The 23,112-nt window shown below is 48.3% G+C and overlaps 1 protein-coding gene across 1 annotated transcript in view; it reads right to left on the reverse strand.

Annotated features, from left to right (window-relative positions):
* Positions 1 to 1,672: 1,672 nt before the first annotated feature.
* Positions 1,673 to 23,112, reverse strand: part of LOC140720270 (uncharacterized) — a 68,460-nt gene continuing 47,020 nt past the window's right edge. Inside the window, exon 6 of the mRNA XM_073035139.1 lies at positions 1,673 to 1,890. Coding sequence (XP_072891240.1) covers positions 1,673 to 1,890 — 218 coding nt within the window. The remainder of the gene's footprint in view (positions 1,891 to 23,112) is intronic.

Below are 23,112 nucleotides of genomic sequence, written 5' to 3' on the forward strand. Positions count from 1 at the left end.
TTTCTTGTGTCAATGTGAAAACAGATCACCAAAAAAAAAGTAATTACAAATATAAAATAGAAAATATCTGAGTGCATCAGTATTCACCCCCTATATGTCAGTATTCTAAACCCTGCAATCCCATTTCACCAGTTAGATTTGATTTCATTTTTACATACAGAACCTCCCCAACCCTCTGCCTACCTGCCTGTCCATTCAGTACAGTCTGTATCCTTGCACATGAAGCTCCCAGCTATAATCTTCCTTCAGCCACCATTCAGTGATGCCCCCAATGCCAATCTGTAACTGTGACACAAGTTCATCTCCCTTACTGTGTCTGTCTCAGTCAGACCACTTGTTATTTCTCTAATTTTGAGACAGGCCCAGTCAGTGTTATCTCTCTGAGGACACTACCGCACCCCCCAAATCAATCTCTGAAAGCTTCTCTTCATTCCCTTCATCCCACAGGCTGACTCTGGGAGGGAGACCAGACCTGTGCACAGTGTTCCATGTACGCTCTCACCAGGACCCCATATACCTTCAGAGGAGATCTTTATTCTTCTATTCAAACCTTCCTTCCCATTCAATGCTCTTCATTTAATATCGAACTCAAACAGTGAGCAGACACAACACAGCCTTAGCCATGAATTTAAAGGGCAGGTGTTGCAACAGTTTGAGCTTCATACCGGGGCCACGGAGCAAGCAGGGTGTCACAAAGGGAGGAATGTGGGAGTGTTGTATGTCTGAGCCCAGCTGTGAGTGTTTGTGTATCAGAATCAGGTTTAATATCACCGGCATATGTGGTGAAATTTGTTGTTTTGTGACAACAGTAAATTGCAATACATAGTAATAAAAAGTATAAATCACAATAAGTATTTATAAAAGTAAATTCAAAACGTAGTGCATCAGTATTCACCCACTATATGTCAGTATTCTAAACCTTGCAATCCCATTTCACCAGTTAGAAGATTTGATTTCATTTTTACATACAAAACCTCCCCACCCCTCTGCCTACCTGCCTCTCCATTCAGTACAATCTGTATCCTCGGACATGAAGCTCCCAGCTATAATCTTCCTTCAGCCATCATTCAGTGATGCCCACAATGCCAATCTGTAAATGTGACACAAGTTCATCTCCCTTACTCCATGTATTGCTCACATTCAAATATAAAACCTTCAGTTCTGTATTCATCACCTTTCTCATTTTCTCACCCTTTTGCATTGAAACTCATCCTGCCCACTGAAATGTTGCCCTATCGTCAGCCTCTCAATCTCAATGGTGGCAGTCTCACTACACACTGCCGCTGTTTGAAAACTAACAACATTCTCCTCAGCCCTATCACTCCAGATCAGATCTGCTGCCAAATTAGTTTAAAACCTCTCGGACAGCTGTAACAATCCTACCCGCATGGATATCAGCAGACACTGTCCCTCCCCACCCCCACCCCACAAGTTCAGGTGTAAACAGTCCCTGTTGTACAGGTCCTATGTTCACTAATGATCCCGGACCCTGCCACTCCGCACCAGTTTCACAGCCACACTGTCATCTGTCAATCATCCTGTTCTTACCTTCACTGGCACGTGGCTCAGGCAGAATCGAGGCATCACTACGCTTAAGGTCTCTTTTCAGTGTTCTACGTCACTCCCTAATACGCTTGTATATCTATTGAGGACCGCACCTTTCCTACCTATGCTATTGGTCCAATATGCACCAATATTTCTGGTGGCCACAGTTGCCGGCTCCTTCTGCTCCCTTCCCTGTGTGATCAATTGGAGACCCCTCAGAGGTCATTGAAGTAGCTGCAGACGTCCAACAGCGGCCTCGATAACCACCCGTCAAGGCTCCCTCTGCATCGGTTGTTGTTTCCACGCCCGGAGGGGCCGGGACGGAATGGATCCCCGAATTAACACCTGTTAGCCGGGGACAGACACGGCAGATAACAAAATCAAAGGGAATAAGATCTGAGACAGTAGATAGATCTTTCGGGGAAATTTCAGACAGTTTCTCCGAATAATGGTGGGAGATATTCCAATTTCAAAGCCCTGGACTCCAGTGAGTCACGGAGTATGATTAGTGATGCTTCTGACCCGCTAGAAAAACCAATGGCGTTCCATAATTGGCTCACACAGACTTCCCAAACTCTCCAGACCCTGCCCAGGGACTTGTGTCACTCCTCAGGGTTATATATAGAAGCTCTCAGGCAGGGACAGGGAGAGGATTCCCCTTTCCAGACCCTGCCCGTGGACTTGCCTGCACTCCTCTGTGTTATATATGGAACCTCTCTGGCAGGGACAGGGAGTGGGTTCCCCTTTCCAGACCCTGCCCGGGGACTTGTGCCACTCCTCAGGGTTATATATGGAACCTCTCGGGCAGGGACAGGGAGTGGGTTCCCCTTTCCCAGGCAGATGCCCGAAAGTGACCGGGAGCCACCAGAGGGGCTGATGTAATACAAGCCATGGCACGGTGGGTCACTGAAGTAAGGGAACCCATTTGAATGACAGCCCGACTGCACGCGGATTTTGCTGAATTTACCTGATAACTACAGAAAAAAGGAGAATCCCTTGCGTACTTGATAGCTTGTTTTAAGGATAGGTGAGAGTCCAATGCCGGCAAACCCCTGGACAGATCAGTATGTCCAGCTGGCAGTGCAGACTTTTCTAAACTGTCTCAGACCCAAGCCTGCCCACTCCTTTAAGTTAACTAATCTCAATTCGCTGTGTCAGACCTGGCCCTGGGTGACATAAATTCTGATGAATATGGAGTGCAATTGACTCTTTAAAGGGACTGCGGCAAAGCGAGAGTGTGCACAGAGAACCGGTTGTGAGGAGATGGAGTTCGGATCCCGACGAAGAACCCAGAACGGGTGGCAGGATCGTGCGGACGGTGCAGATGAAGAGGATACTTGCCAAAGGACAGAAACGGGGTTTGTAGAAAGAGGGGACATTGGGCCAGAGATTGTCGCATTGCAATCACAGACAAGAATAATAAGGGGCAGGAAGACAGCCCCTCGACAGAGTAACACAGGGTAACAGTGATACTCGACAGAGTACCACCTTTACTCTCCACAATCCCTTTGGTCCCGGATAGGGCAGGCCAGAGGGGACAGATCACAGTGATACTCCACAGAGTACCAGATTTACTCTCCTCAATCCCTTTGGTCCCGGATAGGGCAGGCCAGAGGGGACGGATCACAGTGATACTCGACAGAGTACCACATTTACTCTCCACAATCCCTTTGGTCCCGGATAGGGCAGGCCAGAGGGTACAGATCACAGTGATACTCGACAGAGTACCACATTTACTCTCCGCAATCCCTTTGGTCCCAGATAGGGCAGGCCAGAGGGGACAGATCACAGTGATACTCCACAGAGTACCACATTTACTCTCCGCAATCCCTTTGGTCCTGGATAGGGCAGGCCAGAGGGGACAGATCACAGTGATACTCGTCAGAGTACCACATTTACTCTACACAATCCCTTTTGTCCCGGATAGGGCAGGCCAGAGGGGACGGATCACAGTGATACTTGACAGAGTACCACATTTACTCTCCACAATCCCTTTGGTCCCGGATAGGGCAGGTCAGAGGGGATGGTGATACAGGCGGCTGTGATCAGGCTCACCACACAGGCAGTCTCTTTTCTCACTGTTGCAATCAGGTAGAATGTACAAGGGCCTCAGGACTCGCCCCACCAGGGTCAGGAACAGTTACTACCCCTCAGCCATCAGTCTGTGGAACAACACAGGATAACTGCACTCACTTGCTGTCCATAGAGATGCTCCCACAACAAATCATCGTACTGGGACTGTCTCAAAATGAGTGAAATAAGAGGTGGTTGGTCTGAGACAGATCACATTCCTGTCTCAGAATTAGAGAAATACAATCTCACAGGATATTTACAGCGGAAGGGCTGGAATGATGTTTCCCATAAAGTGTGGAATCCGAGGTCACGGACTCAAAATCCGAGGACAACTCAGCAGGACTGTGATGAGGAGAAACTTCCTCACCCAGAGTGTAGTGAATCATTGCAATTATCTCCACAAGGTTTCTAAATTGAATAGACATATCCTGGGGCTCAGCGGTGATGGGAAGTTGCAGGAAAGTGGTGCTGAGGTCAAAAGTCATGCATGTTCTGAGTGAAGGGCAGAAGAGCCGCAGGGGACCGAACGGCCACGCCTTTTCATTTCTTATTTTCTGAAACACGAGTTTACCTTTGTGCCTCACTGTTTCTTGTCCTGTCAAATTGAACAGTGAGCACTGAGAGCACCGGACATCTATCAGCAGCCGCTGCGGTTATTTCATATTCGTTATTTATTTGCATTGGCGAAGTTTGTTGTCTTCCGCACTCTGGTTGATCTTTCAGTGATCCAGATATAGTTACCGTTCTGTAGCTTTGCTCTGTATGTTTGTAGGAGTTGTGTGTGGTGACATATGTACTCTGTTAGTTTTTGGAATAGTCACTTGGGGAATCTGAGGTTGGGGAGTATTTGGGGCTTATTTAAAATCATACATAGATATTATCCAAACAATATTTATTTGACAAGGGTTAATTCTGATATTGAAACTAACTGTTCATTTTGTGGTTTACATCCAGGAGATTTATTTCATCTGTTTTGGGATTGTGAATGTGTTAAAACATTTTGGGTTGATGTTTGTCAATTTATAGATCAATATATTAAAGTGGATTTAACTTTTTGTTTTGAAAATGTCTTATTTGGTTTTACTAATAATACCAAATCTCATAGGGATCATTTCTTTATCATAAATATTTTGTTAATTTACAGCAAATTTTATATCCATAAATGCAATCACAGCAATAAGAAACCTTCATTTATATTTTCTACATCAGACTTCAAACTATACGTTTATACTCTGAAAACTTCCCATAAACAGAAAGCTGTAAAGACTGTACAAATCTGTGAACGTTTTGGGTTATCTCTGTAAATGTTCCTGTTTTGTGACTCCTCTTAGATACAGTTCCTTCTGTCCAACAGTATTTAGAGCGGATTTCCTTCTTCAATTGTATATTTAAAGTTAATAGTTATATATCTGTTCCTGCTTTTGTGTGATTCCCTGGCTTTGTTAGCATATGTTTGGTGTTTCTGTTTTTGTTTGTGTTCATTAAAAAAAATAATAAAATTTACTTTGAACTTTGAGCCTCGGGGAACTTGCTTTGATTCTGAGAACAAACAGTGACTGACATCTCCAGCTTCCGGCAGCAGTCCGCCCTCGGATACACTCACAGCCAATCAGAGAACACCGCTGGGAGAATCCTGCCTCCATTGGCTGAGGAGTGTCAGTGGGCGGGACGCTGGGCGGACCGAAGTTTGGAATCGGGAACGAGTGGACCCGGTGAGAGACCCGAGATTGGGAGCAGCTCCCCGGGTAAAGGCTGCAACAACGGCCGGAGTTTTGAATCCTTCCGATGGCGGAGGTGAAGATTCGGGCGGAGATTCCGTCAGATATTTCAGCCACACAGAGGGTGCCCGGTCTTTCCCCGCCGTAGATCGGGGCCTATTGTCCGGAGTTTCCTCCCAGACCTGCCTCCTGCTGCTGGGATACGGGAGCTGTCCCGCAGCGGCTGCCGATGGAACTCCGGTGCTGTGAGCGCTCCCCTGTGCAAAAGGACAGGCTGAAGGTCAAGGGAGAACCAGGCGCAAAGGTAAACTCGGACTTTAGAAAAAGGAAACAGGAGCAGGCCATTCGGCCCTTTGTGCCTGTTCCGCCTTTCACTCAGAACATGCCTGATCTTTGACCTCAGCGCCACTTTCGTGCAACGTTCCCAGCATCGCAGAGCCCCAAAATTTGTCCTTCGAATTAGGGTCCTGCTGAGATGACCTCGGATTCAGTGACCCCCATTCCTCACCAGAGGCAAAGGAAACATCACTCCTGCCTCTACCCTGTCAATACCCTGTGAGACTGTCTGTCTCAGTCAGACGACCTTTTATTTCTCTAATTTTGAGACAGGCCCAGTCAGTATAATCTCTCCGAGGACACTACCTCACCTCCTAAATCAATCTGGGAAATCTCTTCATTCCCTTCATCCCACAGGCTGACTCCGGGATGGAGACCAGACCTGTGCACAGTGTTCCATGTACGCTGTCACCAGGACCCCATATACCTTCAGAGGGGATCTTTATTCTTCTATTCAAACCTTCCTTCCCATTCAATGCTCTTCATTTAATATCGAACTCAAACAGTGAACAGACACAACACAGCCTCAGCCATGAATTTAAAGGGCAGGTGTTGCAACAGTTTGAGCTTCATACCGGGGGCCACGGAGCAAGCAGGGTGTCACAAAGGGAGGAATGTGGGAGTGTTGTATGTCTGAGCCCAGCTGTGTGTGTTTGCGTATCAGAATCAGGTTTAATATCACCGGCATATGTGGTGAAATTTGTCAGCAGTAGATTGCAATATTTGGTAATAAAAACTACAGATTACAATTAGTATGTGTAAAATTATATTTAAAATGTCGTGCAAAAAGTGAGGGGAAATTCTGAGGAAGTGTTTATCGGCACATTGTCCATTCAGAAATCTGATGGTGGGGGAGAAGCTGTTCCTGAACTGGTGAGAGTGTCCTCAGGGTCCTGTACATCCTCCTTGATGGTAGCAATGAGACGAAGGCATGTCCTGGGTGATGGGGGTCCTTAATGATGGATGCCACCTTTTTGTGGCATCATCTTTTGAATCTGTCCTGGATGCTGTGGAGTCCAGTGCCCATGAAGGAGCTGGCTGAGTTTACAACTTTCTGCAGCATTTTCCAATCCTGTGCAGTGGCCTCTCCACACCAGGCAGTGATGCAACCAGTTAGAATGCTCTCCACAGTACATCTGTAGAAATTTGCAAGTGTCTTTAGTGACAGACCGATTCCCCTCAATCTCCGAATGAAATATAGCCGATGTTGTGCCTTCATTGTAACTGCATCAATAAGTTGGGCCCAGGATAGTTCCTCAGAGATGTTGACAGGCAGGAAATGGAAACTGCTCACCCTTTTCACTTCTGATCCTACGATGAGGATTGGTGTGTGTTCCCTCGACTTCCCCTTCCTGAATCCACAAACAATTCCTTTGTCTTCATGATGCTGAGTGCAAGGTTGTTGCTGCGACACCACTCAACTTGCTGATCTATCTCACTCCTGTACTCCTCCTCGTCACCGTCTGAAATTCCACCAACTATAGTTGTGTCATCGGCAAGTTTATAGATGAGCCTAGCCACACAGACGTGGTGTAGAGAGAGTAGAGCAGTGGGCTGAGCACACATCGTTGAGGTGTGCCAGTGTTGATTGTCAGCAAGGAGGAGATGTTATTTCTGATCCACACAGACTGTGGTCTCCTGGTGAGGATCCAGTTGCAGAAGGAGGTACAGAGGCCCAGGTTTTGGAGCTTGTTGATTACAATTGAGGGTCTGATTGTGTTGAACGCTGAGCTGTAATCAGCAGCCTGACTTGTGTATTGTTTTTTATCCTGGTGATCGAAGGCCGAGTGTGAGCCAGTGAGAATTGTTGACAGATTTTGGCGATTGGCAAATTGCAGTGGGTCCCTGCACACAGACAGGAGTTGATTGACCATGACCATCCCCTCAAACCACTTCATCACAGTAGTGAGCGTCACTGGGCGATAGTTGTTGAGGCAGGTCACCCTGGTATTTTTGGACACTGATATGATTGTCGACGTTTTTAAGTGTGTGTGTGTGTGTGTGTGTGTGTGTGTGTGTGTGTGTGTGTGTGTGTGTGTGTGTGTGTGTGTGTGTGTGTGTGTGTGTGTGTGTGTGTGTGTGTGTGTATATGTGTGTGTGTGTGTGTGTGTCTGTCTGTCTGTCTGTGTCTGTCTCTCTACAGGTATTGGCACGCTTGAGCAGAGAGACAGAGTATTTGAGGCTTTCCAGTTCAATTCAGGAATATTTCCAGTAATTGGTGTGCCTCGAAAGACGGGTCACAGTGTTGGGGCCTACCATTCAGATCAGAACAAAATAATTTACCCGGCAGACTGAGTTCTTGTGTTTCAGAGTTATTTACAAATTGAAATGTACAATTTAAAATGTGCAAAGTAAATTTATTATCAAAGTATAGGCACATCACCATGTATAATCCTGGGATTTGATTATATTGTAAATTCAGTGAACTCAAGAACCATTATAATGTGTCCATTGGTTGTGGGAATAGCAAAGTTTAAGGATCTGGTCTCAATTTAGAAATTTTTTTGGTTTAGTGAATTTTTCATTATCATGTCCCATTCTCCTTAATTATTTTTTTTATCCCTTCCATAACTGACAAAGTCTTTAAGGATTGGGATGAACTAGGTGTTAAGTGTTTTTGGAACTTGTTTATCTCAGGATCTCTTGCATCATTTGACAAATTGTCAAATAAATTTGCACTCCCAAAATCACATTTTTACAGATAGCTTCAAATTAGAGATTTTCTTTGTTTCCAATTAGCTACTTTTCCTGTAGGTCCTGATAAAAATTTACTGGACGATCTTTTAAATTTAAAACCTTTTGTTAATGGTTCTATTACCGGTATCTATAACTTGTTGATTAATTCTAGACAAGACTTTTTAGATAAAATAAAAAAAGCTTGGGAGGATGACCTAAATTGTCAGATTTCTGATGATAGATGGAATAAAATTCTTAAGCGGGTTAATAAATCATCTTTCTGTGCTCGTGATTCTCTTTTACAATTTAAAGTGTTTCATAGAGCTTGGATTTCTAAACAGAAGCTCTCCAGTTTTTACCCGAATGTTTCTCCACTTTGTAATAAATGCAACTCTGCTGATGCCTCTTTAATTCATATGTTTTGGTTTTGCCCTACAATTGAAAAGTTTTGGCGGGAAGTATTTCATACCTTCTCTCAACTTTTTAGGGTACAATTGACCCAAATCCCCTTACTGCCTTGTTTGATATGATTGCAAATGAAGATATAACTTTAAATACTCCTAACCTGTAGGTTTTAGTTTTTACCTCTCTTTTAACAAGAAGAGCAATTTGCTTTAATGGAAGGAGTCTACCCCTCCTACACATCTTCAATAGCTACATGATATTATGTCGTATTTAAATTTAGAAAATATCCGCCGCTCAGTCTTAAATTCGAAACAATCTTTTTATGATATTTGGGGACCTTTCTTAAATTACTTTTCCAATTTATAAAGTTTAACATTGCACAGACTTTTATGTATATTTTTATCTTCTCTTCTTAAGTGAATACGTTTTTTTTCTAATTATCGATTGTCATTCATCAGCTTTTTTCTTTGTTAGTTGGTTGGGGTTGACTTTTTTATATATATAAAAAAATTCTTTTATGATGTATGACCTATCTTAAAATGTTTGATTACAGAGTGGTATAACTTTATGTGTTATGCTTTAACATTTTGATCAATTTTATTACAATATATGAATGTACACAAGTTATGTTGAGATGTATCTATGTGTTGCACTCTAAATCTTTTTTTACTTCTGAATAAAAATATTGTAAAAAGAAAGAAGGACCTGTTGGTTGAGTGTAATAACTGTTCCTGAACCTGGGGTTGTGGCTCCTGAGGCTCACGCACCTTCTTCCTGATGGCAGTATTGAGGAGAGAGCATGGCCTGGGTGGTGGGGGTCCTTGATGGTGGATGCTGATTTCCTGCGACAGCACTCACAGAGATGTGCTCAGTTGTGAGGAGAGTTTTACCCGTGATGTGAAGGGCCATATCTACTATGATGTGTTGGGCCATACTACTGAGGACAGACAGTTCCTGCTTTCTTGTAATTGCACTTGTGTCCCAGGCTCAGGACAGATCCTCTGAAATGTTAATATTGTGGAATTTAAAGTTGCTGAACGTCTCCACCTTTGAGCCCCGATGAGGATTGCCTCATGGGTTCCTGTTTCCTCTTCCGAAGTCCAGAACCAGTTCATTGCTCTTGCTCTCATTGAATGAGAGGCTGCTCTTGGACCATAAGACCATGAGAGACAGATGCAGAATTAGGCCATTTGGCCCATCAAAACTGCTCTGCCACTTTATCATGGTAAATCCATTTGTCCTCCCAACCCCATTTTCCTGCCTTCGCCGCGTATCCTTTCATGCCCTGACCGATCTAAAGTCCATCAACCTCTGCCTTAGCAAAAGGAAAAGCAGCATCCGTCATCAGGGCAAGATGAGGTGAGTCACCTCCCACTCCATACCCATCCATTTCTGTCCTCCCCCCTCCCCACTCTCTTGCCAACAAACCTCACTTTCACTCCTTACCATTCTCTTCTCTCTCGCTCCCTCCCCTCTCTCAACTCTCTCCTCTCTCTCACACTCTCTCCCCACACTTCCCACTCTCTCCCAACTCTCTGCTTCACTCTTTCCTCCCCAGTATACCCCATTCTCCTACTCTTGAACCCTCTCTCGCCACGTTCTCTTTCTTTCAATCTCATCCCTCTCTTCCCTCCCTCTCCCCTTCCCTTTTCCCCTTTCTCCACCCCTCTCCAGTCTCCCCCACTCTCATCCTCCCACCCTCACCCCCACTACACCCCCTCTCTCAGATCAATGATTCTGTGCTCTGTTTACACTTGTTTAGTAGATTATTCGTATCACTTGTTTCTTCATCAATTCCTTCGCTCTTTGTTTTAGACGGGATTGTGTTTTTCATTATATATTGTACTTCGCACTTACTGTAATCCAACAAACAATCCCGCAGCATCCTCGGAAGATCCTACTCCACACTGATCGAATCCTCTCATCTTGCTGATCTCGGTCCGACACGTCCGCTCTTTATTATTTTCCATAGAGGTTGCCTGACCTGCTGAGTTCCTCCAGCATTTTGTGCGTGTTGTTCTCCGTTACTCCTCCTCCTCTCTGCCCTTTTCTTTTCCCATTTCATGCACCTCTCTCCCTTCCTCCATTCTACCCATCTCTCCCACGCGCTCTCTCTCCCTCTGTCCGTCTCTCATCCCGACAGTTCATTGCAGTCTCTCTGTCTCCCCTTCATCACTCTCTCTCTCACACACACACACACACAAACATCTCCCCTGTATTATTCTCGCAATCACTCCCACACTCTCCTCCACTCCAGCCCTCTCCATCTCTCCCGCCTCCACGCTACTCCACTCCTTTCTATCCCCCTCTCTCCTTCCCTCCCTCTCTATCCCATCCCGTTCCCGCTCTCCTTTTCTTGTTTGCCCAAATTTCACGTAAAATTGTTCTCCCTGTCTGCCTCCCCAGCCTCTATCTTTGCTCACGTTCTTACAATCCACCTTCCTTCCTCCTTCCCTCGGTTCCTCTCTTCACCCTCTCTCACTGCACCCACTCGCTCAACCCACTCTCACCCTGTTCAACCTACTTACCTGCCCTCTCCCATTCTCCCCCCTATAGTCTACCCTTTTTACTCTTAACATCTCTCTCCCTCACTCTCTTCCTCTCCTCACCACTGTCACATCTGTCCCTTCGGCCACGGAGAGAGGGGAAAGAGTTAGACGCAGATGGAGAGGGAGGAGTGAAACTGATCGGGTCAGCAATTGATTGTATCGGCATTGGCTTCGTTCAGTGACCCCAGCTCCGCCTTTCTCCCAGACTGCATATCCTTTCCTCCATCCGTGCATTTATAGTACACTGACAGAGAGAGAGAGAGACAGAAAGACAGACAGAGAGGGAGACAGAGAAAGAGAGAGAGAGAGAGAGAGAGAGAGAGAGAGAGAGAGAGAGAGAGAGAGAGAGAGGAGAGAGAGAGAGAGAGAGAGAGAGAGAGAGAGAGAGAGAGAGAGAGAAAGGGAGAAAGGGAGAGGGGGAGAGAGGGAGAGACAGAGAGAGAGGGAAACAGAGAGAGTGGGGGGAAGAGAGACAGAGAGAGAGAGAGGGAGAGGGAGACAGAGGGGAGTGAGAGGGAGTGGAGAGAGTGAGACAGAGACAGACAGAGAAAGTGAGTGAGAGAGAGTGATAGAGTGGAGGGAGAGACAGAGAGAGAGAGGGAGACAGAAAGAGAGTGAGACAGAGAGAGGAAGGGGAGAGGGAGAGAGAGAGGAGGGGTAGTGAGAGAGGGAGACGTATAGGGAGAGCGAATGGAGAGGGTGAGAGTGAAATTCTTCTCCTGTCTGGTTCCACTCAGTCCTGTTTCTCCATCTTCCCAGTATCTCCTGCTTCTCAACTTCCCCCGAGCTCTTTACCCGTTCTATCTCTCCTCTTCTACACACTTACTTCTCCCCACATCTCATCATCCCTTAGTCTCCCTCCTCCCTCGCCGCCTTCCCAATTCCCTCAACTGTTTCTCCCTCTTCCCAATGTCCTGATACTTCCCCTCGCCCTCTCCCTCCCTCTCCGCTGAGGGTTTGACAATGAATCAGAGTCACCGGAAGTTGAGTAAATCCGTGTCCTGCGGAAGCGACAGCATATAAAGCCTTTCGGCTGGATGAGGAGGGCGTGGGAGGAATATGTTTCATATGAGTGATGCAGGATTCAGGAAGGTAGGGAGTAAGCAGAAGGTGAGGGGTCAGTGTGAGAGTGGTGTAAGGCGGAGGGAGTGGGGAGTAATGGAGGAGAGTGAGGGGGAGGGATAGTAGAGTTTGGATGAGAGAGGAGAAGCGGAGAGAGACTAGAGAGAGGAAGGTGAGAGTGAGAAAAGTGAGAGAGAAGGACGAGATTCGGGGAACGCGCGGAAATAGACCCTTCAGTCCGTCTGGACAGTTCTACCCGTGTTCACAGAGCCAGTGCTGTTTGCACACGGTTGGAATTTACTCCTGTAAACCTTCTCCACCCGCGTGTCGGGTCGGAGCTGGAGAGCTTTGTGACCTGGTATCAACACTCCCCACCCCCTCCATTTCACCAACACAATAGAGCTGGTTACTGACAACAGGAAGTCAGCCGGGGCGATGCAGACATTCCTGTTTACATCAACGGCAGAGGATAAGGGGGTTGAGAGCTCCAATCTCCTGAGAGTGAACACCACTAACAGCCTGTCCTTGTCCAGCTACAAGGACACGATCGCCAACAAAGCTCAGCGTCATCTCTGCTTTTTCCAGAGGCTGAAGAAAATCGGCGCCTCCTGGACGACCATCATCTATTTTTACAGAACACATCCTGTGCGGAGACTCGTCTTGTTGTCACGGCAACAGCACCGGCCACCACCGGAAACACTGCAGAGAGCTGTGAACAAGTTCAGTACATCATGGAAACTGTGGGCACTGTTTACACATCTCTCTGCCTCAGTTAAACAGTCCACATTATCAAAGACCCCACACACGTCGAACATTCTGACTTCCTGAGAGATGGACCACTAACTTCACAATCTCCCTAATGCAGTGTTGTGATTAATTGGACTGTATGATTCGTTAAGTTAATTAATTGTCCCCTCAAATTTCGCGACCCCGCTCTCCCAGTCCCGAGGTGATGAATTGATCTTTATGGACGGGCTGCGAATCAAAGGTTATCACTGTATCTTGATTCATTGAAAGCAAATGTCCCAATTTACGCTCATCTCTCCTCTCCTCTTCTCTCTCCCCCCTCATTCTCTCTGCCTGTCACTCTCTCTCTTTCTCTCTATCTCTCTCCCTCTCTCTCTTCTCCTTCTCTCTACCCCTCTCCTTTCCCTTCTTCTTCCCCCCTCTGTTACGTCTTCACTTACCCTCTCTTCCCCCCCCCCTTCTCCACACTCCTCCGCTGCCTATTCTACAGCACACTAAACGGAAACAAACAGGCCTCTCCCGGAAACCACAAGCCTTCATCTGCTGAGAGAACATTGAATCTTTCCAACTGACGAGAAATTATACAGCATCTGTAATCCACTGAGTGTGTAAAACTGTCATCACAGTGCGGGGTGGGGGAGGGGTGCTGGTCTGGACGGGTGGGTGGCGGAGACAGCAAGCTACAGGAAAGGGGGAATTGGGGAGAAAACGAGAGGCAAGCGAAAGGTTAGGCATAAACGGAGTTAGAGACAATAAGGGATAGATACAGGTTAGTGACTGTGTAGGGAAGAATGTTTGGAGGAAAGAGGGGGAGGGTGCAAAAGAGTATGGATGAGGAAAAGAGACAGAGAAATTGAGGAATTGAAAATGTAGAGAGAGAGTGAGAGAGAGAAACGGAGAGATAAGTTACAGGGAGAGAGAGAGGGAGAAAGAGACAGAGAGAGAGGGAGAGGAACAGAGAGTGAGAGAAGAGAGAGAGAGGAAGAGATGGAGAGAGAGACAGAGAGAGGGCGAGCAAGAGACAGAGACAGAGAGGAAGAGATGGAGAGAGAGAGACAGAGAGAGGGAGAGCAAGAGACAGAGGGAGACAGAGAGATGGAGAGAGGGAGAGAGAGGGAGACAGAGCGAGAGAGAGACAGATAGACAGAGGGAGAGGGAGGAACAGAGAGTGAGAGGGAGAGAGACAGAGGCAGAGAGAAAGAGAGGGAGACAGAGAGAGGGGCGGAGAGAGAGACAGACAGAGAGAGAGATGGAGAGAGAGACAGACAGAGAGAGATGGAGAGAGGAGAGACAGAGAGTGAGGGAGAGAGACAGAGAGACAGGCAGAGAGGAACAGAGAAAGAGGGAGAGAGAGAAAGACAGACAGACAGACAAAGAGGGTGGGGAGAGAGGGAGAGTCAGAGAGGGAGAGAGCCAGAGAGAAAGGGAGACAGAGCGAGGGAGGGAGACAGAGAGACAGACAGACAGAGAGAGAAAGTGGGGAGAGAGTGAGAGAAAAAGAGGGAGAGACAGAGAGGGAGAGAGAGAGACAGACAGAGAGAGACAGCAAGAAAGTGGGAGACACAGAGAGAGAGAGAGAGAGAGAGAGAGAGAGTGAGGGAGAGATAGAGAGGGTGGGGAGAGATAGAGAAAGACCGAGAGAGAGAGAGAGGGAGAGAGGAAGGGAGAGAGAGGAACAGAGAGTGAGAGAGAGACAGAGACAGAGAGCGAGAGAGAGAGGAACAGGGAGTGAGAGAAAGACAGAGAGAGAGGGAGAGAGACTGAGAGAGAGAGAGGAACAGAAAGTGAGAGAGACAGAGAGAGGGAGAGCAAGAGAGAGAGAGGGAGAGAGACAGGGAGACAGGCAGAGAGAGAGGAACAGGGAGAGGGAGAGACAGAAAGAGAGGGAGAGAGACACAGAGAGAGAGGGTGGGGAGAGAGAGAGGGAGTGGGAGAGAGAGAGGGAGAGAGACAGAGAGAGAGGGATGAGAGGAACAGAGAGAGAGAGAGGGAGAAAGACTGAGAGGGAGAGAGTCAGAGACAGGCAGAGAGAGAGAGATGGTGGGGAAAGTGTGAGAGAGGGAGCGAAAGAGAAAGAGAGGGAGAGAGGAACAGAGGGAGAGACAGAGAGGGGGAGAGAGAGAAGGAGAGAGGGAAACAGACAGACAGAGAGAGTGATGGGGAGAGAGTGGGAGAAAGAGAGGGAGAGAGTGAGAGAAAGAGAGAGGGAGGCAGAGAGAGAGGGAGCGGGAGTGACAGAGGGAAGAGAGGGAGAGGGAGTGAGATTGAAAGAGAGTGAGAGGGAGAGGGAGTGAGATTGAAAGAGAGTGAGAGGAGAAGGAAATAGACAGAGAGGGGAAGGGAGAGTGATAGGCAGAGAGAGTGATAGAGATAGAGGGAGAGAGAGGGAGAGGCAGAGGGAGACAGAGAGAACTGAGAGGGGGAGAGAGGGAGAGGGAAGAGAGAGTGAGAGACAGAAAGAGAGAGACAGAGAGGGAGAGAGAGGGACACATGGAGAGAGAGAGAGGGAGATTGAGAGAGCCAGAGAGTGAGGGTGGGGAGAGAGTGAGAGAAAGAGAGGGAGAGACAGAGAGAGACAGAAAGAGAGAGAGACAGAGAGAGGAACAGAGAGAGGGAGAGAGAGGAACGGAGAGTGAGAGAGACAGAGAGGCGGAGAGAGAGAGGGACAGATGGAGAGAGAGAGAGGGAGACGGAGAGAGACAGAGAGAGAGTGTGGGGAGAGAGTGAGAGAAAGAGAGGAGAGACAGAGAGAGAGACAGAAAGAGAGAGACAGAGAGAGGGAGAGAGAGGAACAGAGAGTGAGAGAGAGAGACAGAGACGGAGAGAAAGAGAGGGAGACAGAGACAGAGGGAGAGGAAGTAAGACATTGAGAGAAAGTGAGAGGGAGAGGGAGACAGAAAGAACTGAGGGGGAGAGAGAGAGTGAGAGACAGAAAGAGAGAGACAGAGAGAGAGGGGGAAAGAGAGGGAGAGTCAGAGAGGGAGAGAGAGAGAGAGAGAGAGAGAGAGAGAGAGAGAGAGAGAGAGAGAGAGAGAGAGAGAGAGAGAGAGAGAGAGAGAGAGAGAGGCAGAGGGAGGCAGAGAGAACTGAGGGGGGAGAGAGAGAGGTGAAGAGAGAGTGAGAGACAGAAAGAGAGAGACAGAGAGAGAGGGCGAGAGAGAGGGACAGATGGAGAGAGAGAGAGAGGGAGACAGAGAGAGAGGGTGGGGAGAGAGTGAGAGAAAGAGAGGGAGAGACAGAAAGAGAGAGACAGAGAAAGGGAGAGAGAGGAACAGAGAGAGGGAGAGAGAGGAACGGAGAGTGAGAGATACAGAGAGAGAGGCGGAGAGAGAGGGATAGATGGAGAGAGAGAGAGGGAGACGGAGAGACAGAGAGAGAGGGGTGGGGAGAGAGTTAGAGAAAGAGAGGGAGAGACAGAGAGAGAGACAGAAAGAGAGAGGCAGAGAAGGGAGAGAGGGGAACAGAGAGAGAGAGAGAGAGAGAGAGACAGAGAGAGAGAGAGAGAGACAGAGACAGAGAGAGAGAGAGAGAGAGAGACAGAGACGGAGAGAAAGAGAGGGAGACAGAGACAGAGGGAGAGGAAGTAAGACATTGAGAGAGAGGGAGAGGGAGACAGAAAGAACTGAGGGGGAGAGAGAGAGTGAGAGACAGAAAGAGAGAGACAGAGAGAGAGGGAGAGAGAGGAACGGAGTGAGAGACAGAGACAGAGAGAGAGGGGGAAAGAGAGGGAGAGTCAGAGAGGGAGGAGAGAGAGAGAGAGAGAGAGAGAGAGAGAGAGAGAGAGAGAGAGAGAGAGAGGAGAGAGAGAGAGAGAGAGAGAGAGAGAGAGAGAGAAAGGCAGAAAGAGAGAGAAGAGGGCGAGAGGGACTGGAACAGAGAGTGAGAGACAGAGACAGAGAGAAAGAGAGGGAGACAGAGAGAGGAAGAGATCCAGAGAGAGAGAGTGGGGAGAGAGAGTGAGATAGAGGGAGACAAAGACAGAGGGAGAGGGAGTGAGAGATTGAGAGAGTGAGAGAGAGAGAGGGATACAGACAGAGAGGGGACGAGAGAGAGAGTGAGTGAGAAAGAGGCAGAAAGTGTCATAGAGAGAGAGGGGAGGGAAAGAGAGACAGAGAGACAGAAAGAGAGAGACAGAGAGAGAGGGAGAGAGGAACAGAGTGAGAAACAGAGAGAGGGAGAGATGGAGAGAGAGAGAGCGAGGGAGACAGAGAGAGCGTGGGGAGAGAGTGAGATAAAAGGTGACAGGGAGAGGGAGGGGAGGCAGAGGAAGTGAGAGAGAGCAGAGAGTGATAGAGAAAGAGGGAGACAGAGAGAACTGAGGGGAGAGAGAGGAGAGGGAGGAGAGAGAGGGAAAGCGAGAGGAGAGAGAGAGGAGGGGGAGTGAGAGAGGGATACATATAGGGAGAGGGATATGGAGAGGGTGAGGATGAAATTCCTCTCCTGTCTGGTTCCATTTAGTCCTGTTTCTCCATCTTCCCAGTATCTCCTGCTTCTCAACTTCCCCCGAGCTCTTTACCCGTTCTATCTCTCCTCCTTCTACACACTCACTTCTCCTCACATATCCTCATCCCTTAGTCTCCCTCCTCTCTGGCCCCCTACCCAATTCCCCCAAATTTGTTTCACCCTCTTCCCAATGGCCTGATACTTTCCCTCGCCCTCTCCCTCCCTTTCCGCTGAGGATTTGACAGTGAATCAGAGTCACCGGAAGTTGAATAAATCCGTGTCCTGCGGAAGCGACAGCAGATAAAGCCTTTCGGCTGGATGAGGAGGGCGCGGGAGGAATATGTTTCATATGAGTGATGCAGGATTCAGGAAGGTAGGGAGTAAGCAGAAGGTGAGGGGTCAGTGTGAGAGTGGTGTAAGGCGGAGGGAGTGGGGAGTAATGGAGGAGAGTGAGGGGGAGGGATTGTAGAGTTTGGGATGAGAGAGGAGAAGCGGAGAGAGACTAGAGAGAGGAAGGTGAGAGTGAGAAAAGTGAGAGAGAAGGACGAGATTCGGGGAACGCGCGGAAATAGACCCTTCAGTCCGTCTGGACAGTTCTACCCGTGTTCACAGAGCCAGTGCTGTTTGCACACGGTTGGAATTTACTCCTGTAAACCTTCTCCACCCGCGTGTCGGGTCGGAGCTGGAGAGCTTTGCGACCTGGTATCAACACTCCCCACCCCCTCCATTTCACCAACACAATAGAGCTGGTTACTGACAACAGGAAGTCAGCCGGGGCGATGCAGACATTCCTGTTTACATCAACGGCAGAGGATAAGGGGGTGAGAGCTCCAATCTCCTGAGAGTGACCACCACTAACAGCCTGTCCTTGTCCAGCCACAAGGACACTATCGCCAAGAAAGCTCAGCGGCATCTCTGCTTCTTTGAGAGTCTGAAGAAAATCGGCGCATCCTGGACGACCATCATCTGTTTTTACAGAACACATCCTGTGCGGAAACTAGTCGTGTTGTCACGGCAACAGCACTGGCCACCCGGAAACACTGCAGAGAGCTGTGAACAAGTTCAGTACATCATGGAAACTGTGGGCACTGTTTACACATCTCTCTGCCTCAATAAAACAGTCCACGTTATCAAAGACCCCACACACGTCGAACATTCTGACTTCCTGAGAGATGGACCACTAACTTCACAATCTCCCTAATGCAGAGTTTTGATTAATTGGTCTGTATAATTCGTTCATTTAATTAATTGTCCCCTACATTTCGCGACCACGCACTCCCAGTCTCGAGGTGATGAATTGATCTTTATGGACTGGACGCGAATCAAAAGTTATCACTGTACCTTGATTCATTGAAAGCAAATGTCCCAATTTACGCTCATCTCCCCTCTCATCTTCTCTCTCCCTCCTCTCTCATTCTCTCTGCCTGTCACTCTCGCTCTCTTTCTCTCTGTCTGTCTCTCTCTCCCTCTCTCTCTTTCCCTTTTCTCTACCCCTCTCCTTTCCCTACTTCCCCCTCTCTTACGTCCTCACTTACCCTCTCTGTCCCCCCTTCTCCACTCTCCTCCGCCGCCTATTCTGCAGCACACTAAACGGAAACAAACAGGCCTCTCCCAGAAACCACAAGCCTTTATCTTCTGAGAGAACATTGAATCTTTCCAACCGACGAGAAATTATACAGCATCTGTAATACACTGAGTGTGTAAAACCGTCATCAGAGTGCGGGGTGGGGGAGGGGTGCTGGTCTGGACGGGTGGGTGGCGGAGACAGCAAGCTACAGGAAAGGGGGAATTGGGGAGCAAACGAGAGGCAAGCGAAAGGTTAGGCATAAACGGAGTAAGCGACAATAAGGGAAAGATGCAGGTTAGTGACTGTGTAGGGAAGAATGTTTGGAGGAAAGAGTGGGAGGGTGTAAAAGAGTACGGATGAGGAAAAGAGGAGATAGAGAAATTGAGGAATTGTATATGTATAGAGAGAGAGAGAGAGACGGAGAGATAAGAGAGTTAAGGGGGAGAGAAGGAGAGAGGGAGAAAGGGGGAGAGAGAGGACTGTGGAGCAGAGTGGATTACCGGGGCACAGGTAAACATAATCTTTGAACTGTCCCACACTCACCTTGAAATCGCGTCCTCTGGGAATTGAGATATTCACCTGGTGAACAAACGATGTCGGTTCTCTTCTCTCAGATCTCTACTCAGCCTCGGTCTGCCTCTGGTCTCCCCTCAGCCCCCATCGCTACAGAGGAAACAACTGAAGCCTCTCCAACCTTTCATTCCCTCTGATCCATGAGGCAAGCCCTCTATTTTCAGAACATTAACTCTCACCCGATCCTCCCGCCTCCGTAACAGGGTTAGAGTTCCTCCTGTTGTCAACCAACGACCAGCGGTTCTGTGCTGGCGATAGAGTCACCCGGATGGTGAGATGTGTCCAGGTGCCAGGGACAGGGATGACTCCGATCAGTTCCCTGCCATTCTAAAGGGGAGGGCGAGCAACCAGACTTGTTGGTAAATATTGGCACCAATGACAGGTAGAAAATGTCAGCAGGCCCTGAAAAGAAATTTTGTGAGTTAGGTGAGGGGTTTGGGAACCGATGTGCTACCGCCGAGGATGAGGTAGTTGGTTTGTAAACAGAGACAGTATGTTGTGAGACTGCTGTCAATGAGAGGCTGCTGAAGGGGCAACCTGGCAGTCGACAGGATGAGTTGCAATGGAAAAGACGCACAGAATCTATAAGGCTGAACACAGGACTGAAGGTATTACATTTGAATGCGCGCATTGTACAAACTGACGTGGAGGAAGAGCTACAGACTGGCATACATGAGGTTGTGGGCATCACGGAAAGCGTGGCCCTGTTGGTAAACATAATAAAATCAAACCATCAGAAAGAGCTGGCATAGGGTCGGAAGGTGCTGAGTCGTTGTGGGTAGAGCTAAGGAACTGCAAGTGCAAAGAAAATCCTGGTGGAAGGTATGTGCAGAACCCCAAACAGTAGTAAGGATGTAGTCTAAAAACTACAACGGGAGATAGAAAATGCAAGTCAGCAGGTCAACGTTACAATAGTCATGTGGGATTTCAGTTCACAAATTGATTGGGAAAACCCGGATGGTGCTGGATGTCCCGAGGGAGAATTTCTAGAATGCCTGCGAGGTGGCTTTAGAGAACAGCTCGTGGTTAAGCCCACTATCGCCAAATCATTTCGTTTCCTTGCGGCCCGATACCGGTCGGCGGCCTGGTGGCTGGGGACCACTGCACTAAGGGATCTGCTATTCTGGATAGGGTGTGATGCAATGAACTGGGATTTGAATTTGCAATTTGAGAAGGGGAAGCACAACGTAGATGCAGTGTTGCAGTGGAATGAAGGAAACTGCAGAGGCGTGAGAGAGGAGCTGGCCAGAAGTGATTGGAAAAGACCTTTGGCACCGATAACGTCAAAGCAAGAATGGGTGGAATTTTGGGAAGCAGTTCAGAAAGCGCAGAATATACACATCCCAAAGAGACAGAAGTGTTTAAAAGGCAGATAGTCCATAAGTCCATAAGGTGCAGGAGCAGATTAGGACATTCGGCCCATCGACTCTGCTTCAACATATCACCATATCATCCTGGTTGATCCAGTTTCATCCCAGACCCAATCTCCTGTCTTCTCCCCGTATCCTTTCACACCCTGAACAATCAGTAATATATGACCTTCTGTAGTAAATGTACAGAGAGTCTCGGCCTCCACCGTTGCCTGTGGCAAAGAATCCCATAGATTCTCCACTCTGGCTAAAGAAATTCCTCCTCATTTCCGTTCTAACAGGATGCCCTCTGTTATGGTTCATCCGGTCTTAGACCCACCAATCACAGGAAAAATCGTCCTTGCTTTTACCTTTTAGTCCTCATGAAATGAATGCTCTGTATTCCATCTGCCGTTTCCAATCCTAATCTGTCCAGCTCCTTCTGTGGCCTCTCTACGTCCTCAGAACTACCTTTCCCTCCATCTCTGTTCATGTCCTCTGCAGACTTTGTAACAAAGCCATCAAATACATCATCCAAGTCATCGCCATATAGCAGAGAATAATCGGTCCCATCACAGACCCCTGTGGAATGCCATTAGACATCTGCAGCCAGACAGAAAACGCTCCATTTATTCACACGTTCTGCCTCCTGTCAATCAGCCACTGCTGTATCTGTGCTGGACTCTTTCTGTAATATCATGGGCTCGTAGCTTGTTAAACAGCCTCATGTCTGCCACCTTTTCAACGGCCTGAAATTCAAAGTACACAACATCAACCGATTGTCCTTTGTCTATCCCGCTTGTTATTTCTTCAATGAATTTCAACAGATTTGTCAGGAAACTATGCTGACTCCGGCCCTTTTTATCATTTGCCCAAAGTTCCCTGAGACATCATCCTTAATAATCGAATCCAACATCTTCCCAAACACTGAGGTCATACCAGCTGGCCTTCAGTTTCCTTCCCTCTGCCTCTCTCGCTTCTGAAGAGTGGAGTGACACTGTTGTACTCCCCTTCCTCCGGAATCCCTCCTCCACACCACACTGGTCCTTACTCTTCACCTATTCCCTATTCTTCCTTATCTCTCTTCATCTCCCCACTCTGTCTTCTCCCTCTTTCAATCCCCACTCTCCCTTCTCTCTCTCTCTCTCTCTCTCTCTCTCTCTCACTCTCTCTCTCTCTCTCTCTCTCTCTCTCTCTCTCTCTCTCTCTCTCTCTCCTCTCTCTCTCTCTCTCTCTCTCTCTCTTCCCCCTACACTCCCTTTTCTCTTTTACTACCCCGTCTCTTCATATCCACTCCCTGTCTCTCTCCCAGACCCCACACTCCCTTCTCTCTTCTATTGCCCTCTCTCCCTAATCTCTCTAACATGCCCCACTCCCCCTTCTTTCCTCTCCCCACTCCCCCGTCTTTCTCCCCAATCTCACTTCATTCTCAGCATTACAGGGGCAAATCTAGCTACAACAAGACCACCCAGACCGACCCGCCCAGCCAGACCATGCCCACACCAACCCACCCTCTGCACCTCCCTTACCTGAAACTGCCTGACGACAGAACTCGGAGATTTCAACCATCAAGGCGCTCACCACAGGGGTGGCAGAACTTCTCCTCCCCCCCCCACCCCCCCCCCCCATAGGATGAAGGCCAGGGCCTCCGGCGCATTTGCTCTCTCGCCCTCTCCCGCCCGGGGGACCTGAGGCCACATATACCTGTCGTAGTACACTGGGGAAAGGGAAACACGCAGAGGTGGATGGCACTTGTCGATACAGGTGCCCAGCACACCATCCTCCCAGGCAATCCCGCCGCATAGTGCGCTACAGCCCCTTCGAGCGCCAGCTACTAGCCTGTTACCTGGCGTTCATCGGCACAGAACACCAAACAGGCCCCGACCCTGTTGTCCTCCGCCCCCATCTCCCCATAATGCGATGGGTCAAGTCCCCTGATTCCTCCCACAGAGAGGGCCGTCCTCCATTGTCCAGTGGAAGCTACATTGCGGAGCGGGCTGAACCCGGTCCTGAAGGGGTCAGCCGCCTCCATGAACAAGTCCTGGCTTCCCCCCAGTCCCAGAACCCTG

This window comes from Hemitrygon akajei, unplaced genomic scaffold (genome assembly GCF_048418815.1).
Source record: "Hemitrygon akajei unplaced genomic scaffold, sHemAka1.3 Scf000039, whole genome shotgun sequence".
Lineage (NCBI taxonomy): Eukaryota > Metazoa > Chordata > Chondrichthyes > Myliobatiformes > Dasyatidae > Hemitrygon > Hemitrygon akajei.